The following is a 20,779-nucleotide window of genomic DNA, read 5'->3' as shown; positions in this document are numbered from 1 at the left end:
GGGGATGATATCTTTAATTAAAATAAACCTCAGGAGCAAGAGAAGAGTTAGGAATTGGGGTAATTGAAAACCACCTCTCCAATCATCTGTGTCGGTACATGTTTAAAGCAGCTGAGGCCATCAGAGGGCAGTTTTCTCACATGTTAAGTTGGGGGTTGGGTGGGGGCGTCTGTCCTTGTTAATTCAGTCATAAATAGGATCCCCTGTGGACCCGCCCTGCTCTGAACACCATCAGATGCCTGTATGTCCTTGCTACTTTTTTTCCTAGAAATTTGCCAGCAAATCAATTAATCCCTTAATCTGCTCTGAACAGTGACTGGCATTTCAAATACTGAAAAATCAGATGGTTTTGCCTGTTCATTAAATGCAGCACAACTTTTTTTGGACCTGTCCTGTATCCTGACAGCGCGGGTAAACGCAGATTAGCTTGACAATAGGGGAAGAATGGGATCTTCCCCTTACTGCATAATTAATTTTATTAAATTAAAGGCACGATAGACCGTATGTTGTTCAAACAGCAAAGGAGGCAGGCTATGATAATAGTGAAGGGCCAAAAACGACAAGAGGGAAAATAAAAAGAAAACCGCTTGGGGAACCAGGACATAACAGTCAAAAAAAACATGACAAACAAGCAATAAATATTATATATAGAATATATGGAAAATTTCATAGAAGGAGAACGTGTGGCTGAAAACTGCAGATGCAACCTTGGGAGGACTGTGAATCAAAACTAAGGTCCACCAACGCAACAGTGCATCAGCCGATCACATATACCTTAAAGCATTTTTCATTGGGTTTAATAAAAATTTGATAAAGGTTAGGAACATATGCTCTCATGCATAAATTGGATTTATCTTGTAAGTATCTGATTTTCCCTGTTAGGAAACTGTTATTGGTATTAAAGAACCAGTTTTTCTGATGTGTTATAGTTCTTAATACTATCGGCCAGTAAAAGCCTGATTGGGGCATCTCTACGTTTTTTATCTCACCCATTGACAGTCCTTTTTGACACCAGCAATAGGCTGACAATCTGAATATGAGGGTTAAGTGCCGCTGATGTCTGAGGGAGATGGAGACAGTACACAAAATCATCATGTGCCTGAAAATTTAATTAAAGCATAGCAGTCAGGTTTTGTTTTATTCACCAATCTGGATTTCTTGACTTAAAAGCATGCAGGAATGACCATTTTTCCTTTCTGAACTCCACCCGGATAGCTGTTTTGGTTCAGGTCACACATTCAGTCTCAGTAACCTGTATTCGGGTGTCAACCTTTCAACCACGCATCCATGGGAGTGGCAATCAAACGACATCACCAAGGGGAAGCATTCACACTGCGCGTTCATATCCTATTTTATCAAGTAAACATTTAATGTGTTTAAATATACCACCTCCTTATTTATGCATAGAATCTGCTGTTAAGTCTGAATTATACATTAGCCGATGAATAATTCATCTGTGCCTTTCCTTAATGATTACTTGCCAGGCGGCGAATGGTAATATTTGCTGATAAATTTGCCCATTGATCTCGCTTGTGTGGAACCAGGCTTGCAGAGAGGATGTGTGCTCCATTTTGTTTCCATCAAGTCTTTTTTTTTCCCCCGTTTGTTTTACAAGATGTACTGAATATCAAACTAATTGCCAGGTTTTCTTTTTTTTTTTAACTCTTAAAAATGAGAAAGGAGCCCAAAGGAATTGGCTCAAAATGGATCCAGCCTGAATTTTCTGAGTGGATGTCGGTTGGTGCTTCCCTAATTTCTCTTAATAACTGAGGTTTTTCTCTTAATATACTCTTCTCGCCATAGCTGCTCTTAGAGCAAGTTGTTTGTCCTTAAACCTCAACAAATCAAGGTCCAATTACGTTTTTTACGCTGTTTCGCAACAAGCGGTGCGTGTTCTTCTCTGAGTCGAGACACAGTCTGTTTAGCTAGTAAATGATACCATGCTTGACAAAGGCTCTCTATTGATGGCAGTGTCTTCATTCGGTCTCAACAGCTGCACCGAGCAGGGTTATTGACACATTATAAGGCGCAGAGTCAAACCCTTGAAGCCCTGGTTGTAACCATGCAGATGCATTGCTTATCCACACAATGAGAAAGTATTGACTTGTTGTCACCCTGTCATTCGATTAGTTGTGTGGGTGATTCTGCTTTTTATTTGTCGCCCTGGCAACCTGAATGGGGGGGAAAACACAGCATACACCTCGTCTCATCCTGTAACGAAGCGCAGGGGCAGTGCGGGGCGTCCACATCTGGAAAAATTTCCTCTAAGCAGAAACAAATGTCTTTTTTATCGCTTCTCCTGTATGGTCGGCGCTTGTCTGCTCAGTTAGTGTCCACAAAAAGCCAGCGTTTGACAGCTTTTAACACAGCAGAATGTACAGCCATGTGGGAGTGATGTACTCCAGTTATTTCACTTTGATTTTCGCAGCTCAGCTGAGTGTGATTTATCTATATATTTATTGTGCTGGCGAGTTGCTTCATTTTCTTTTGTCTGTAGAGGAGAGCAGCTTACAGCAGTCGGCGGCTGCATGTAAGGCAGGTCATAATAGGAGAACCTTTCATTTAATCCAACAGGATTCATCAGCGCCCTTGTTCTTCTGAAAAATAATGAGGTAGACAGCAAAGCCTGCCTCAGGCTTCATGTAGGGAGATGATCTCTCTGAACCGGCAAATCATTCCTGTTTTTTTATGCTAAAAAGACAGCCTAATGACTAGTCTTGATTTGTGTCAGTGCTTTAAGTTAACCAGCATTAATTCTCAGAAAGATCTAATGGGCTTGATTGTCAAGCTGAGGCGAAGCAGTCAGCGAGAGGCTGTGCTTGTAAAAAGGGGGGGGGGGGGGGGGGTGTAATTGTTTTTGCTTTCGTTGATTCTCTCTGGAAGGGATGACTGCACAATCCAGATATGTAAACAAGCAGAAACTCCTAGGCAATACGCTGATACCGACATTTCAGAAGCGCTGCCCAAATGCTCTTTGAATACACCTTAGTTGTAAACGTGTTGTTTCACACAACTGTGTCTGCTCCACGGAGAGCTTCACACATGCAAATCTTCTGTGGAAAATGGAGATCTTGAGGAAATGATTAACTGTGACAGCATGCGCTACAACAAGGAGAGGGTAAGGTAAAGACAACAGATGCTCAAAGGGCTTATTCTGCTTACTGGAGCGCAGCAGAGGATCTCATTGTGTTCGTGGAAGACAATGGTACCATTCCCCTGCCATTCATCTGTTCTGAAGGGGTAACTGCAGAATTGATTTGATACTTAATCACAGTTGCATTTCACTGTGTGGTCATGCCTGGTGTCATTTCTTTGCACTTAAAATCCAGTTGTTCTTTCTACTAGATGGATCCTGGCAGCAGAGTTAATTTCTGCTTATTTTTTCTATAGAAAACCGGAAACTTCATACTCTGGTTCATGTGAAAGGTTGGTAATGAGATCTAGCAATATTAAAATGCGACAATATTTTTCATCAAACTGAATTTTGTCTTTCGAAGCACCATCTAGTTGGTGTCGGCACGGGAATTTGTCTGGTTAGTTATTACGGGTCCTGGAAATTAAGGTAATTCTTTTAAACCTGACAGGCTTTATTGATGTTGGCGTAAAACTCTTATTTTTGAAGTCAAAAAGGAAGCTGTTCAACATCGACTAATAAAGACTGTTTGTGGGGCTGGCGAACGACACCCTGTGACGTGTGGCTGTATTTTGGCTTCACTATACAAGCGTCTCACAGAGTTGCAGGCAAAATATAACTTCTAAAAACTGAGAGAACACCACTACTGGCTAATTGTTAGTCGCTATTCTAGGTTGATTATCATATTCTTTAAAATAGTTTCTGATTTGGAAACCTTGACTGGTGTCATGAAAAAACATGGAGAGTTTTAGTATTTCCAGTGCTAAAAATTTGAACACCTTATTGTGTGTTCTCTCTTACAGTTGGGTGGATGTATACTTACAATCCTGCTGGGATAATAAAATTAGAGAAATATTCATCTATCAGAAAGCGGTCCACTTTGCAAACATCTAAGCATTGAGGGTTAGTGCTAGTAATCTCAAAAACCAGAGATCAGAATCAGCCAGATGTCCCTTAATCGGCTGTGGTCACATATTGAAAATGCATCACAGCTAACAGATTAAACAAGTCGAGACGCCTGATCCGTGCATCTCGATTTGACTAACACCACTTTTCTGCATCATATATAACTGAGCTGCTCACTCGTTTGCTGATAAAGATAGTTTGTATACTAAAGTCTGAGAAAAGATCACATCCAACAGAAAGCAGTCCAGTTTGCAAACATCCAAATACTCGAGGGGTTAGTGCTTGAGTCAGCTTTTGGGCAAGACTGGACATCTGTCTCCTAGTGATCCATAACGCCCACAATCCCTCCCACAGACTCTCGGCTTTGGCACCAGAGTAGCACGCTGGTTGCTGTAGTACACCCAACCATCTACAGCAGTGACTTGTCTCACTAGCATAACAAGCAGCCAGGGTACGAGAAAGGGTTGAAACCCAATAGGACAGACACACAGCAACAGAAAACCTTAAGAGCCCTGTGCCATCATAACTCCACTTCAGAATGTAGGCCTTTGTTCTGAGATTGTTTGAGAAGACATCATAGCGAGGTTGCAGCAGATCTTTTTATCCTCAACACACTCACTCTCACTCCGTCTTCTGTTGGTGAAGGAGATCCTCCCTTTTGATAGGGCTTCAGAGAAAGGTGTTCCTCTGGGACTGTTGTTCAGGGATTTCTGCAGTTCTGATTAAAGGAACACTTGTAGATAATCCTTTTAAAAAAATATGCTTTTGTTGCAGCAGCGTTAGGAGAGTGCAGGGTTATAAGAGGCGGGAAGAAGCCCCTAGGTTTGGGTTTTTAAATGGTTATCACCTTGATATCCGCCACTCTGCTGAGATAAATATTTAATGGCAGGTTGGCTGAAATAGAGCTGTTACAGAGTGCTGGTGAGAAATTGAGCTTCTATTTAGAGCCTATACGCTTTCATAAAGTCATTGGTAGACAGCCCAAGGTTATTAGAGTGCTATGAGAGGAGTGTGTGTTTGTGGTGTGTCTGGGGGCTGCCGAAGAGTCCTTACTCCTCTTCTTGCTGCAGCGATACGAAGGAGGAAAATGCACTCAGTCCGTTATTGAGCATTCACTCATGAATCCTTTATGTATTACGGTCGTGCGTGCATGCATGTGTGAGAAGCGACACTGTTGTAGATGCAGCATTACACTTAATGCACAACAACATTAGCGCCAAGGCGGAGAGAAACAGCACCACGAGTTGCCCTTTGGTTTGTTTCATGTCAGGGGATCTCTGCCCTCTGGGCGCTTGTTGCATGTAACTCACATCATGCAAAATTGATTGCTACGGTTGGTGTCTGTCCTGGCTACAGAGAAGCTATTACAGCATAAACACAGGTGTCCCTCCAATGATTCTCCCCACATTACACTTTAAGTATCGAGTAGTCGTAGGCAGGTTGGTATGACAATCTGATATTATTGTAACTTTGAGGAGAACCCCAATTTAATGGTATGTATACAAACATTTTAGGCATGATCTAATTGCTGTTAGCAGAAAATCATCAAGTATTCCTACTGCTGCTTAAGTAATATAACTATAATAATGGTAATTAATATATGGATTGATGAAAGAGGCCAAATGCCCCCATATGTTCTCTATGCCGCATCCAGTCCGGAGAAAACTCTTAACTACTCTGGCACTTTCTCTGGCATTCATGGAAATAATTTGAAACTGTAATGAGGGTATGATGAAAAAACACTGGCAGTTTTGAAGCCGTAACACTTGTTATTGAGAGAACAGGTCCTTTAAATTGATCATCATTGTTTTTGCGTTAGAATTTGCGTTTGGATTAAGAAGTGAAGCCTGCATAAGTGCGCTAGTGTTACTGCTCAGTACATTTAAACACTCGTTTAGGCTCTGCTTGAATCATCCTGTTTACTCATTACACGATAGCTGCGCTGAAAGCAATTACTTTTGGCTTTCAAGTACCTTGGTTTCAGTCACATGGCGGCTCTTATTCATTTCACTGTCGCTCCCAAGGCCCCGAGGCTTCCAATCAGTCTGGAGAGTGCCATTCGCCGACATGTTGACCGTCTGTGCGCAGAATAGGTGGCTAAACAGTCCTTGAAGCATTTTCCTGTTGCTGCTATTGGATTACCAGCTGCCTTTCCAGGACTCATCCGCCCGGATGAGCTGCAAGATCAATGAAGCTCTTAGTGCAAAGCTAATTTGATCACTATTGGCTTTGTTACTGCTGATCAGAAATTAGAATTTTTTGTTTCTTTTTATGTTTACAACCAAATCAAGTCCAGCCTGGGTCCGACACCCACATGTTTTCACTCCCACTCCCAACGACAACAATTAGGAGGCTTTTTTTTTTTTTTTTTTTCCTTCGTTGTTGAAATGTCGGCTGGTCGTGCTGAGATGAGAATGTGGAGATGGAAAGAAGTGAAATGCTGCGTAAAGTGATCTGGCCAGTTTTGCTGAGTGCAGCACGAAGGCTGCTTTTTTTCCTCCTGCGGAGCAACTAGCATCATAAATAAGCGAAGAGTGTGTTTTTAGAGCGATGAGGTGTCTTCTGCTTGACAGGGAGGACAGAGAAAGGGTTGAGGGGCATATTGACCCTCTTGTTCCGGAAAAAAACAGAAAACAGACTTTCCATTGCCCCTTGTTCCCTGCTAATTATTGTTTGATGCTAATAAAGGAGGGGTGGGGCGTGTTATGAAAGACAATTATTCATTGCATCGTTTCCCCTTTGTGAGCTTGCTCCCCCTCCCTCCCTTCCTCCCGTCCTTCGTGAGCGGGAGCTGCCACGGCTGTCAATTGAGTACAGCAGAGGCAAAGATGTCCCCTCAGTCTTTTAAGGGGGGGGACAGGAGGGAGCAGGGTGAAGGACGCCATTTGCCCAAGTGATATATGAGGAGAGACAGCAATATAGGTAAAGAGCTGGTGAAAGAAAGATAGAAGGTGGAGGCACATTACAGTCCAGCCATTTATTGGTGGGGAACGCAGTCTGACCAGCACTGCAAATACAGTTGCCCAGCTGCAGCTGTGGGTTTTGTTTATAAACAAAGGTGATGTGTACGACAAGAGCCAACACATTTCAGGTTGACATGTGCATACAGACTAATGAATACATTGCTGTGTTGAAATTGCTCAGTGTGGCTTTTTATAAGCCTTCACATGCAGCAGGAAGCTATTTTAACAAGAGTGCAGAGCCACAAACCCGCACACTAAACAAATTGCTACGGCTAGGTCCACATAATCAGTGGCACTGACCAGCATTTAAAAATAATCTTCTTTAATTTCTTAAATCTTTAAAAGAATAACTCTTTTTCTTCGCACCTATGTTTGGAGCAGTCATGGTATGCTTCAGCGATAACTTAGCCAGATTATAATTAGTTTGAGAGTTTTTTTAGGTTAGATGATGTTCAGTGGAGGGTTTGGACATTTTGCTTGGTGTCCTGGTTTAACACAGAAGCACAGCGTGATGCATGAATGTTAGAAGCTACTGATGAAAAAGTCTTGCATAAGAATCTGACTGGTTACACTTTGCAGGGCGCCACAGAGACACACACAGGACAAACGTGCATGCATGCATGCATGCACGCACACACACGCTCACTCCTAAGGGCAATTTAGAGAGACATGTAATTGTGTAAATAAAGTATCAAATATAGAAAACTGAATCTTGAAAAGTTTGAAATCTTTAAATGGAAATACTGTAGGATATGGTCCTGGCTTGGTCAATGTGTGATAATGGTAAGTCTTCATGCAGCCAACCATATTAATTTAGTTTCAGTCTCTTTTAAGGACATTTAACTGGGTAGATAATGCTACAATCTCAATGAATGATCGGAAAAACCGTTAAATAACTTAAAGCTAAAAAAAAAGCAGTTTATATTTGTGCTGAATGGGAATGTTATTGTCTCCACTACATTTTTAATAGGGTTTTAAATAGTTCAGTAGAAACAGTGTGACTCATGACTGAAACTAGGTGTTTTTTGTTCATTTTTAGTTCAGGCTGATTATATTTGAGATTCACAACATGCATAATTAGTTTTTTTTAAAGACTTATATAATAAGTGCCACGTTTTTTTTATAGCTCTTGCCATGCCGTAAAAGAAAACGAAAGAAAATTGGTCATTTTAGTCAGTTCCTTGAACAATTAGTCAAGAAATCAATCAAATGAACAAAAATTTGGTTTGTTGCAGCCCTACCTATAGCAGATGCATGCAGCATACGGTGCTTAAACATAATGTAAGCATAGGATGAGCTCCCAGTAATGTCTCATGACACAGTGGCACTTCAGTGCAGTTTACCAATTATTCTAGCACTCTAGTAAGAAAAACATACAGCACAGGCAGGCCAGAGTTGTGCTCTCCTTGTCATTGATGGAGTTGTAACAAGAGGAGAAGTCAGTGAGGCTGCCATGGTCAAAGCCTAACATTAACATTCCAAGAATATCTGAGGCTTACTCAGCACCTCAGATGCACCGCCAGCTCTGTTCACCTCCGGTATCAAGAAGACGATCAAACTGAAGGCAGTGTGAGTTATGTAGGTGTTGGGCTGTGTTTTTAGCAGAGGGGGGGCATCCAGCTTGTGTTTGCAGGAGCCACAGAACGCTATCAGTCAGGGATCAAGTCTCCATTTCACACATGAACAGACAGAGTTAATCTCCGGATCACCACAGTACACTGTATAATACTCAGTACTCTATTCTTAAATTCCTTCCCAAAAGCCCATTATTCAACCAGCAAGCTCCTGCTGTTAATATTTTTGGAAAATGGTTCCCTTTGTTGCTGATGTCTAAACATAGAAGAGGATATAAACATTCACTTGTAGTCAAAGCACTAAGCCATGCAAGTCTGGCCCGTTCACTCTTTTAGAAATAAATTGCGTGTATTTGTGGTCTGCCTGTGTGTGCAGAACCTAAAAACTCTACTGCTGTAAGAGGCTTAATCCCAGGTGTTGCATGTTGTATGAGAGAATGAGAGCTCTGAGATCCTGCTTGTCCTAGCAGCATTTTCATCACATCTACCCCTTTTCCTCCTTTTGTTTATATTTTTGTAGTGTAAAAAGGAGGAATGACTGAAGGCAGATGCATTCAGAATCTGGTCATATTTACACCACCGCCCTGGATTTGATTGCAGTTTTAGCAACATGGAAGCTTCACCCATCATTTTTTGCATTATTTTTTATCTTTTAAAGCACTTGAATTCATCACAATACCCATGTGTTAGGCATCAAAATGTTCAGCATGCTCTCTGCTTTAGCAAAGGTTAATCTTTAGGCTACACAGAGATAGGCTAAAAAAGATAAAAGATTAAGCAACTTTAGTAAATTTCTCGTTAAAAAAACACCTGCACTCACACAAAAACAGTTTGCATTTTTGTGCATGTAACTGTTTTATTCTTAACTTTATAAAACTTGTGGATTGTTGATGCATCTTAGAAGATAAATGTAAACTAAATCTACAAAATCAAACTAAGTAATGAGATTGTTCTAAAAATGTTGACATTTTTTATCGAGCAAAAAGTCTGTGATCGCAGCACATAAATGTATCCCTTTTTAATACAGAATTATGTTTACCCAGACCAAACATGCTTGCAGACAGAGATCACCTGATCATAGATCAGTTCTGATCTTCAGCAGCTTGTACTTACCTGTATGTTTTCTGAGTTTAATAGAAATCAGATTAAATGTTTGGAACAAATGTTTGATGCATTATTGGGAAAAATCATGTAATTTCTTTATTTTGCTTAGTGTTTAAAACGACTACCTTTATCACGAACCATGAATAACGTTTTTCTCAGTTTTTTGTGTGTTTTACCCCTTAGGGGGGAAAAATGGACGGGTCAAACCTGGAAATTATCGTCTAGAAAATAGTCTGAGCAGTGTATCTCTGTTCTGTACTATAGTCAGTTTAGTCCACTTCTCATGTTGCTGATACGTAAATGTGTAGTATATCTTTAAAAGAAAAGCAGTATTCATTATAGATGTTTCCTGGTATGGCACAGCCTTATTGCCTGACTGTAGTTTGTTTTCTGCTTGTTTTTCTGTCTCTGTTGTTTACCAAAGTAAGGCGTCTAGAAGTGTTAGCCACAGCTTGGTGAGTCGTGGTGTCACACTGCCTCCATTAGCTCATAACTTCTACTCTGAGAGGATGTAGGAGATTGTGAAAAAATGTACAGAGCTAAGACTCTGGGCTTTTTAGGCTATGTTAGCAGGGCTTTTCTCTGATATGTTATCGTGGAAATATGAATAAAATTGTCTACCAATGTTTTTATGTGTGCAATTTTGCACAGCAAAAGTAAGTAACCTTAACCAATATCATCATTTGCCATATTCAACAATACTACATCATGTATTCCTAATATCATGCAGCCCATTGGTCATCTTGCAGTTAATGCATGCTGTTGAGTGATCAGCGGCCTACATGACGTAGATGGAGGGTGACGAGGTTGAACACTGCGCTCAGTCTTGTTCTTCACCCGGTCACCTCCCTGCTGACGGCTCACTGATTAAGTCCTTTTCCTGTAACAAAAGGACGTCAGATGTAGATTTTTTATTTTACGCCACTAGTTGCGACATTTACTCATCACCTTGTGAGAAACGCCGCTGGTTGCTTGTTAAAATTGCGACATGATGGAAAACAACAGAGAAAAGAAGAAACCCTTTTATTGTGTTTTCCCCTTGAAACCAGTGTAGATGGTTGTGTTGCAGCGGTTGATGTTTGCATATGAAATAAAATACCTACTTAATTAGAGGTAATACCATCCTGTGCCATACTGAGGTGGAGGTTCTCCCCCTCTTTCTTACCTCGGATCAGTAAAAGGCAATGAAAGGAGGGGATTGTCCTCCACCGCCCAGACCATCTGCTCGAGGAAGGAGCAGAATTAGCCGTTGTGTAGCTCAATAATTTAGGCGGAGAAATTGTTTTGCATACTGACCTCAGTGGCTTTGTTGTTTTTCCCTCCATCGCCGTTCGTGACGGTATCCTTCATTGCTCCTGCTGGCCCACGCCGTCACTCTGAAACCTCCGAGATGTCTTATCTGTCACTCTAATCTATTTTTGTTGGGGTTTTTTTTCCTCCACGGTGTTGGCACGTCTTCTCTCTGTGTGGCATAGTGATTAGTGTAGCTGGAGGATGTAGGGCAGCTGTGTGAATACATTTCCTCCTCTCTCGTGCTTATTTAGACTACTAGTTGAAGTTGAACTGATGGATAGGCTTGTTAAGCTGATAGGCAGATTGCAGAGGAAGAGTGGGGATATTTGATTGCGGAATATCGGTGGAAGTGCTGCATGATTGAGTGCTCAGATATTAAAATCTCAAGACTCTTTTCAACAGTAGGCAAAAATCACTGATTCTTTTTGTTTTTTCTATCTCTACTTTCTACCAGTAAATCATTTTTCTGCATACATCTGATTGAAAAAATGTCATGAAACTCCCCAGCCTTCCCCCTGCTAGAGCTCTGCTCTGTTTCATAAAGATAAACGTTTGGAGACATAAACAGGATACAAATCTTCTCTGGTACAAATCAGCGTTGAATGTCTCCCCGGTGTGTATTTATACTCCTCCTGACCCCAGCTTCACCAGAGGCTAAATTTCCATTTCAGCAGCATTATATACCAAAAAATTGAATTGTCAGAGCCTTACCGAATATGTTAGACACTAGAAATCCTTTTGAATCAGACTCTCTTTTTCACACAGCCTCTCACAGAACTACAGGGTAACTCAATTACGAGCCACGTTTATGATAGCACTGTCTGCCAGCACATACCTCACATTCTCCAGCCACTGTTATCAACGGCACATTGAAAGAGGTCCTTCACTGGCCTCGCTCAGCATTGCATTCCTAAAAGTGCTTCATTTAGAAGACAGACAAAAAGGGTGAAGGTGGACAGCCCTGGCATTTCTCCTCCTAGGAGTTATGTCAAAATGTGATGTTTTGTGAGGCGGTCGGAGCCGATGAAATGGCAGCTTTGCTCCGGTGAGAGAATCAAGGCAGAAACCGATAGGTGCTGTGTCTTCAAGCAGCCGGTATTAGGCCTCGAAGTGAAGCACTGCTCACAAACATTGGAGATAATGGACGTGTTGGATTGCGGAGCGGCGGCCTCAGGGTCATTTCAAGCTCTTATGGAGAGCCCACAAATGGACTGGAGGGGGATTTAGCCTTCTTTTTGGTGATGGAGTAGAGGCTTAGACCATGAGGAGCATACAGGGTGTTTCGGTGTGTCTGTGGAAAAATATTTTTGATTACAGGGTCTGTATGAGGTCTGGAAAGGTCTGGAATTCGATCTAAGTCATTTTCAACGCTGGAACAATGTAGAATAAAGGAAATAATGTTGAAAAATATTTGTTTCCAGACATCCATCTATCTGCTCGTCCACCTATCCATTTATTCATCCATCCATCTGCCATCTGTACGTCTGTCTATGGTTCTGTTGATGCATCATCCATCTGTCTCCTTGTCCATTTATCAGTCTGTCCATAGATAAATCGTCCACCTTTCTGTAGATCCAGCTATCCTGCTTCCATCCATCCGTCCGTCTGTCCATCCATCTTTGAAAAGTCTTTAAGAGCCCTAAGATTAGATTGTTCTGATGAAGAAAGTATCAGTTTCTATTGTGAGCCATGGGATTAGTCTGTTTATATCTTTTGACTATAGGGCTGAAACAATTAATCGGATTAATCATGATTAATTGATTATTGAAAAAATCGTCAACTAATTTAGTAATTGAATAATCGATAACTGGAGTAAACAGACACAGAACATGCCATTTGCTGAAAGAACAACCCACACAGAACAGTAATTAGGCCAAAATTGTACAAAAATGTTGCATTTGGGATTAAAAACCTTCTTTGTCTGTAAATATTCTCTATCCAGAACTCAAGTGGCATAGCTTTAGCTTCACCTGTTTCAAATTCTGTAAAAAATCTCCTATTAAGCACCTTTTGCTATCTGATTTTTAATTGATTGACTGACAAAATCGGCACGTTAATCAATCAGCAAACTAGTGGTTAGTTGCAGACCAACGCTTGACTGTGATGTTTCACCGTTGTCTGTGTTTTGTTTTAAAACCTGCTCTGGTGCAGTTGTTTTGCTGTAAACCGCTGCAGTCTCCAAGCAGGTTTAGATGTTTTTATTGGAAACCCCTATGCTGCCATTGTTTTCATTTTTCTCAAGCACAGTTTTTACCTACTAAAGTAACCCCGGATGTTGTCTAAAAATAGAGCCTTTGTTAACGCAGCTTTAGCGGAAAAGAAAAAGAAAAAACGTGGGTATCATCTGTAAATTGAAAAACAAGTCTTTTTGCCCTGCCAGCGTGCACTAAAACAGACCTGGGCTTCGAGAATAAAGCAAGGCATGATTGCAGCAGGTAAGACAAAGCAGGAAGGGTGCAGAGACCACAAAGAATCCCATATGAAGTGGCCTACCCCTGCCTCCAGCTGAGCCTTTCATTGTGCTGTTGTTTCTAGGGAGCTTGGTTGGCAGCTTAGATTAGATCACTTTGAGTAATGGATTGGGGCTGACGAAAACCCGCTGCAGCTCCACTTCTCCACAGCCAGGATCCCTGCTCTACCGAGAATCTGGCTGGTTTATTCGGATCAATTTGAGGCGCCCTCGTTGTTAATAGCCCTGTGTATATTCATGCTAACATTGTTCTCCTCTAATCTGTATTCATGCGAGTATTTCATTCAATCCCCGAGCAAAGCCGGCCCTAAATCCTTGCCAATCACATTTTGCTACTTCATAGTTCTGTGATTGAATATGCCGTGAATGACTTTTCAGCCTCTCTCCCTAATCTGAGTGAATCACTGTGTTGGGCATATTGTGCTTTTTTATATTTCCATTTAAACTTCTATTATCCTTGTGTTCAGTGGAGTTTAATGAGAGAAGGTGCCTCTTGTGCAATATTTGTAATCAATTGCTGAGATTTCACATGATAAAACACTAACCTTACTGCTTTATCATTCTGCTTATGTGTTTAAGAAAAGCTTGATGATTTGATTGTTTATTCTTTGACAGATCATAGATTTAGGTAATCGTGGGGTTGACTGGAATGAATAAAACATGCCTTTTATTTTCAAGAGTGAAGGAAAAAAGCAGCGCTTAGTAACAGAAATGTGCTGTGTGGCCGCTGGTGGGGGGGATAATGTGTTAATCAAGCCACAAACCGTGTGGTTTTTCAGGCCAGAGGTCTCAGTGTAAAGGGCCCGCATAAGAAAAATGTATTTCAGCAGAGGCCCCGCTGGCTGTTAGCCCTCGACGTCATTGCAGTAATGTAAATGGTGGATTAGACGTCGTTAGCTGGGACCTGTTCAACCCCTCTTCCGCCACTTCCCCCTCCTTTGCTTTTCCATTAAGACAGCTGGTATCTTTCAAAGGGTCCTGGCCCAGTGATTGATGTGTAATAGCTCCTGGCCTCACCTGCCCCCTCACAGTATTATTCATCGGCCAGCGCCGCTTTCCACTGAGCACTTTGTTTTTTGAGTACTGGAGGAAAAAATGTTTCTATCTTTCTTCCCATGTCTCTCTTTCTTATTTCCTCTCTTCCCGTTGGTACAGAATCACTGACTGCTTCTACATTTCTCCGCATGTTCATCTTCCACTGCTTGCATAAGATTACCTTATTAAAGCCACTAAAATCTCCCGTTCTATTTGAAAATCTTTGGCCTTTTAGGGTACACAAACACAAGTGTATGCATTTCTGTGAAATAATTGGAGTTAAAGAATTTGCGTAAAGCATATCCAGATGCAAACCAATCGTACCTAGATTGTAAAGATCCGTCCAGGGGCTTACATCTGCCTGCGGCATCAAAGGAGAGCGGGTCAGCCCTCCATTTGCAACAGTTTAGAGCCCTTGTTGGTTTCATTGGAAGAGGCTTATGTTACTGATTAGAGGAGCGAAGAGGTACTTAGCTTTAACATAGATTGTAGCATCCCTCGGGATTTCGGCACCGCTATCAAATGGTGCAGTTGTGAAGGCCTTGGTGTTCTTCACACCTTCAAGACGTGCTGGTAGACCCAAAGTCTGAAATGAACAAGTGTAAAATGCAAGTAGATGTTTAACTTTGCTTGTAAAGCACTGTGTCGAGAGGCGCCAATTAGAGCATTGTGGGTGGATTTCTAGTCTCTGTAAAGCTTTGACCTGCAGGTACCATTTTTAGCTGATTACCTTGCTCTTTAGGAACTATTACAGCATAAAAAATCTTTTATTTTTCAGCCTTCTTGCTATGAACACTTATTTCTTTATTTATAAGGCATGCTGTTTGTGTCAAAGAGCAGTCACTGTAAAACATACTATTTGCTTAATATTATTTTAAAGCTATGGAATACTGGTAATTGAAAAACTGAAATATGTTCTTTTAACTAAAGCCATTTTAAAATGAAAGACAATGATTTTAGAGTTTTAGAGACATCAAAGAAACCGTCTATAGTATGTTTATTAAGCATCATAACAGCAATCTCTGTTTGTATTTAAGAGAATATGGGGTTGCCAACATTTTCAAATGTTCCCTGACAGACAGAAGTTAAAGCTTAAATAGATCAAATACAGTAACTTTGCTGTACTCTGTTAAGCATTCGATCACTGCAGAAAGTCTTGCTCTCTCTCACTCTCCTGCAGCCTGAAGGAACTGCAGAAAAGTTCATGTAATATAAAACAAAGATAACTAAAGGTTGTTTTTTTTATACTTCTGCTTCCTCTGCATTCATTTTTAAACCTTTTACTGATGCTGGAAAAAAACAAATTTATTTTTTCGTTCAGTAGCAATCTCCTCGCCAAAGAAGGTTGCTCACGTGGCGTGCTAATCCTTAGGTGTGGCGTATTTTCTATTTCTCAGTGCAGATCTTGTCGGTCTGCTCAAGATATTGTTAATATATCATCATCACAATATCAGTGTGCAACCTTTAGCTACTGGGACTAACTGTGAATGTAAGTGAGCAAATATTATATTTCTTTTAAACTGATAAGTGTCTGAATGCACATTTTGCATTCCAAAAAGATGTTCAGCCTCTTTAATGTCCTCTTGCATCATTTAAAAAATTTATCTTTTTAGACTGTACTGCTAGCATATCCAGTTTGGCTGCTTTGTGTATTCAAAATGAAGCAGTAGCAACAACAGTAGACTATTCCCAGTTCGGTTGGTTTGAATTTCATTAAATCGGCCGCATGTACTGCATTTCAGCCTCTGTTAGGGATCATTTAGCTACTGTGTCTGCATGCATTAAATGCTGAATAAATATCTATTTATGTTTGCCTGCGTGAAAAATGGTGGTCATTCTGGTGACCGAGCACAACAATTACCAAATCCAACCGGAGTTGTAATTTGCAGTTCAAATATGCTTAGGTTTGCCGATGTCATTCCCAGATCCGAGTTCCAGCTTCCAAAAATAAATGGAATGACTGGATTTGATGCCTATGTTTAGGAACGCATTAACATAGTGGTATAACTGTAGAGAGCAAGAGCAGTTAGGCGTCTTCTAACCAAATTTTTGACGTGTTTACAAACAGCTTTCATCTCTGACGTTATATGAATTTATTATAAAATATATTTAAATCCTGAAGATTACATTTTTTTTGTTGATTTCAGGCTTTAAAGGTCAGGCAAACCTGTCACATAAAGTCTAAAGCAAAGCTAATATTTAGCGCCGTGATATAGTTAGCCATCAAGTGTTTCCCCTCCTGAACTCTTGGCTCTTGTGTCAGAAAGTTCATTTTGAATGGGACGCACAGCAGGGGGCCAAACAGTGTCTCTTCACACCATCTTAGGTATGTGTTGGTTGTGGCTGCATATCCTTGCACGAACATGCCTGTCAGAAAGCTCCATAGCCCTTTCATCTTCCCCCTGTTCGCTAATGTGTGAGTGTGTGTGTGTGTATTATGTGCCAGCAGCCCAGTGGTCGCCTGGTAACTCATCATTAGGTGATTAATGGGGCTGTGACGAGGCTGCGGTTTAATCAGACTCCGTGTTTGTGTTGAAACCGACGACAAGAGCAGCTGCCCTGTCAGTTGGTGTCTGCTCGTGAGATGACGGCACCCGCTGCTAAGGAGGGCGATTGTCACATAGGCTTCAATGTGTATCGTTGTGTGTTTGTTTGAGCCCCCCCCCCCCCCTTGAATTTTCTGTCAGTGGTGGTTTCGTTTTACCTGGCTCAGTCTCTTTCTCTGTACATCATTTTTCAGCTTCTCTCTTACTCTCTGCCACTATGACCATGGTGACACCGGAGCCGATTGCCTGGTCTTAGCCCTCCAGGGGCTATAATAACCATTTCTAGTTAAACTGTTCCCGGGGGGGGGATGGTGAACATTGGCAGTAAATGAGTAGCGTCCCTTGTAGGCACTGTGTGTAGGCGCAGTGTAGCGCAGACAGTGTGCGCTTCTTCAGCTTTGCTTGATTCAGTGTTTATGGAAGGTTTTATGGAAAAAAGTGGTGGTTTGGTGAAAATAGCTGTAAGTGGCAGCGAACTAAGCATGGCAAATGACTGACTCTGGCTCTTTCCTCTCCCCTCCCTCGCCCAGCGGATTGCTGTATTCTTCTCTCCAGAGCTGTCACTTCACATTATCACAGCGGTGACTGTCAGCTCGGGCAGTAGATTGGGTTAGGTTGGAGAGCAGTCTAGGAGCCAGAGTATACACACACATGGACGGGCAGAAATGTCATCGGTGGTCTGCAAAGACACTAGTCTGTTACCTTTGCCATTGAGAGTTGAGTTCCATGTTTTATGTGGCTGTATCAACTAGAGTACTACTTTTACTGTTGGATAAATCATTTTTGATTATAGGTTTAGTATACAGTCGCTTGCAAAAAATATTTACAACACGTTTTCCACATTTTCTCATGTTACAACCACAAATGTCAATTTATCTTATTGATGTTTATTCTTTATTGTCATAGACCAACTTAAAATAGTGCATAATTGTGAAGTGGAAGGAAAAAACGAGTGGTTTTCAATTTCTTTTCCAAATAAAAATCTGAGAAAAATTGGCACTAGCTTTACTCTGATACCCTTCAATAAACTAAAGTGCTGCTAACTGATTTTAGTAGTCAGCTAATTAGTAAACAGAGCCCCCTGTGTGTAATCTCAGTATAAATACAGCTTTTCCGTGAAGCCCGCAGAGGTTTTTTTTAGAGAACATTAGTGAACAAAATGGGGGGAAAAAGGGACATTTGGAAAAGCAGCCAAGAGGCTCATGGTAACTGGAAGAGTGGCAGAGATCCACAATCTGTGAATCTGTCTACAGGCCAGCTATTAGCTGTGCGCACTACAAAATCTGACCTGAAGAAAGCTATTAGACGTTCTGCTATAAGTTTACCATAGGCCATGAAGGAGACGCAGCAAATATGTTTAGGACAGTGCTCCTATCATAACTAATTTTACATGAACAATAGTATGTGTTTTAGAAAACTAACAATGCATGGTGGAGGTAGCATGATATTGTGGGGATGCCTTTCTTCAGGACGGACAAGGATGTTGGTCAGAGTTGATGGGAAAGAAGATAAATAAATTGTGTTTTTGTTATATGTCTATTTAAACTTCTATTATCCTTGTGTTCAGTGGAGTTTATTGAGAAAAGGTGCATCTTGTGCAATATTTGTAATCAATAGCTGAGATTTTGCATGATAAAACATTAACCATACTGCTTTATCATGGAAGAAAAACTGTTGAGACTGGAGGGGAGGTTCACCTTTCAGCAGGGCAACAACCTTAAACTCACAGCCAGCGCTTCAGTGGAATGCTTTAGAGCATGCTCATATGGTAAAATGCCCCAGTCAAAGTCCACACCTAAATCCAATTGAGGATCAGTAGCAGAACTTGAAAATTATTGTTCACTTGTTTCCTGTTCAATCTGGCTGCGCTTAAGTAGTTTTACCAAGAAGAATGGGCAAATCTTTTTGCCTTTAGATGTATTAAAGCTGGTAAAAGAGATACCCCACAAGACTTGCAGCTGTAACTGCAGCAAGAAGTGGTTCTAGAAAGTATTTGCTTAGGCGGACTGCTTATTAATGCATGCCACACTTTTCAGATTTAGTAACAACCTATGTTAATTGTTGTTGTTTTATCCACAGGTTTCCTGAAACACTGGGGTTGTTGGTGTGGCCGAATTTTCCCTGGATTTGACTGGTAAATTCAGAATTCTGAAGCCCAGGCTCACAGTCTACCTTTCACGGAGGCCCAGCCGTGAGAGGACTGAGGAAGGCACGTGGCGGATCATGACGGCCGACAAAGAAAAGGAACGGGAGAAAGACAGAGACAGGGACCGGGACAAACGAGAGGCCGGGAAATCTCGCCGGCAGGACGGTGATCGGGGCGAGAGCGAGAGCTCGAGGCCGCGCCGCAGCTGCACGCTAGAAGGCGGGGCCAAGAACTATGCAGAAAGCGAGCACAGCGAAGATGAGGACAACGACAACGGTAGCACCGGCGGAGGCAGTGGCACGGCCGAGGAGGCCGGCAAGAAGGGCAAAAAGAAGATGCCCAAGAAGAAGTCACGCTACGAGCGCACAGAAAATGGAGAGATTACATCTTTCATTACAGAGGACGATGTTGTTTACAGACCTGGAGGTAAGTTCTTGTCCAGCATTATCCTGTTCTGCTATCTGTGTCGTTTCACCCATGCTGGGTTCACTTTATGAACTGCTGTCATCTATTCGCAAAAGTCAAACCAAGTGCTCAGATACGTTCCCCGCTTTGTTGTCTACAAAACACAGTTGTTACGCAGTCTGGAAAAGTTTGGAATTCATTTTAGTATTTTCCAGGCCCCACTAAGTAAAGAATAATAAAATAAGAAGATAAGAATCCTTTTTATTTCCTTATCTAAATGTCAATGTTGTGTCCTTCCTCCCTTCCTTGTTTGTATTCTTAGTTATGTCCTTCCTTCCTCCCTCCCTCCTGACTTCTTCCACTAATCCTTTCAACGTATACTTCCATGAGTTCTGCTTCATGGTGTCCTACCTGTCTTTTATTTCTTCTTTGTGTCTCACATTTCTTTCCTTCTTTTCTTGTTTCATCCCTGTCTTTTCTTTTTCCATGTTTCCTACCTCTATCCCTTCTTGGTTTGCTACCTTTCATTCATTCTTTACTTGTGTCCTACCTGTCTTCCCTTCCTTGTCTACCATCTCTCTTCTGTCCTCGTTTTGTATTTTGCTTTGCTTCCTTCCCTATGCCCTGTCTGTCTTTCTTCGCTTTCTCACGTCCTACCTGCCTTTCTTTCTGACCATGTTTCCTACTTGTCTTTTGTTGCTTCTTTGTGTCCTACCTATATTTTTCTCGCTTTTATTCTTCCCTATTTCTTCCCTTCTTCCTTGTGTTCTCCCTTCTTCATTTACATTATTTTCTCCTTTCTCTTCCCCTTATGGAGTACTTTCTTCCTTGCTTCCTGCCTTCCTCTCTTCCCCATGTCCTCCTTTCCAACCTTTCTTCCTTTATGCCCTCCTGCTGGTATGCGGATTGTTCAGATTTTATAAATAACCCCCACCTCCGCCTGAAGTGGAAATGTCTATAAATCCATAATGAACTTTTGCATTTTCTGTTTTTAAAATGAAGTTAAAAGATTGAGAAGTCTGGAAAATTCAGTCTGGAAAAGTATTTAATTTCCGCAATGAAAAATCTGTCTAAACCCTGGTGAAAGTAGCTTAAGGAAACAAGAGGAAACAAAACCTAATTGATCAATAATCGATTTCCCTTAAAGAAGCAGTCATCTCAGTTGTGATGAGCTGCAGAGGGATTGCAGATTCCTCAAAGAATC

General features: G+C 41.4%; 1 protein-coding gene across 5 annotated transcripts in view; it reads left to right on the top strand.

Moving 5' to 3' along the window:
- rerea (arginine-glutamic acid dipeptide (RE) repeats a) overlaps positions 1 to 20,779 on the top strand; it is a 191,247-nt gene that overhangs the window by 71,701 nt on the left and 98,767 nt on the right. For all 5 annotated transcript variants that reach the window (XM_047391703.1, XM_047391625.1, XM_047391872.1 and 2 more), the window contains one exon: positions 19,104 to 19,596. In XM_047391703.1, coding sequence (XP_047247659.1) covers positions 19,248 to 19,596 — 349 coding nt within the window. In that variant the 5' untranslated portion in view covers positions 19,104 to 19,247. The remainder of the gene's footprint in view (positions 1 to 19,103; positions 19,597 to 20,779) is intronic.

The sequence above is a fragment of the Girardinichthys multiradiatus genome, chromosome 1 (genome assembly GCF_021462225.1).
Source record: "Girardinichthys multiradiatus isolate DD_20200921_A chromosome 1, DD_fGirMul_XY1, whole genome shotgun sequence".
NCBI classification, from domain to species: Eukaryota; Metazoa; Chordata; class Actinopteri; order Cyprinodontiformes; family Goodeidae; genus Girardinichthys; species Girardinichthys multiradiatus.
The sequence above is the reverse complement of the archived record's forward strand: the minus strand, read 5'-3'. Positions and strand labels throughout refer to the sequence as shown.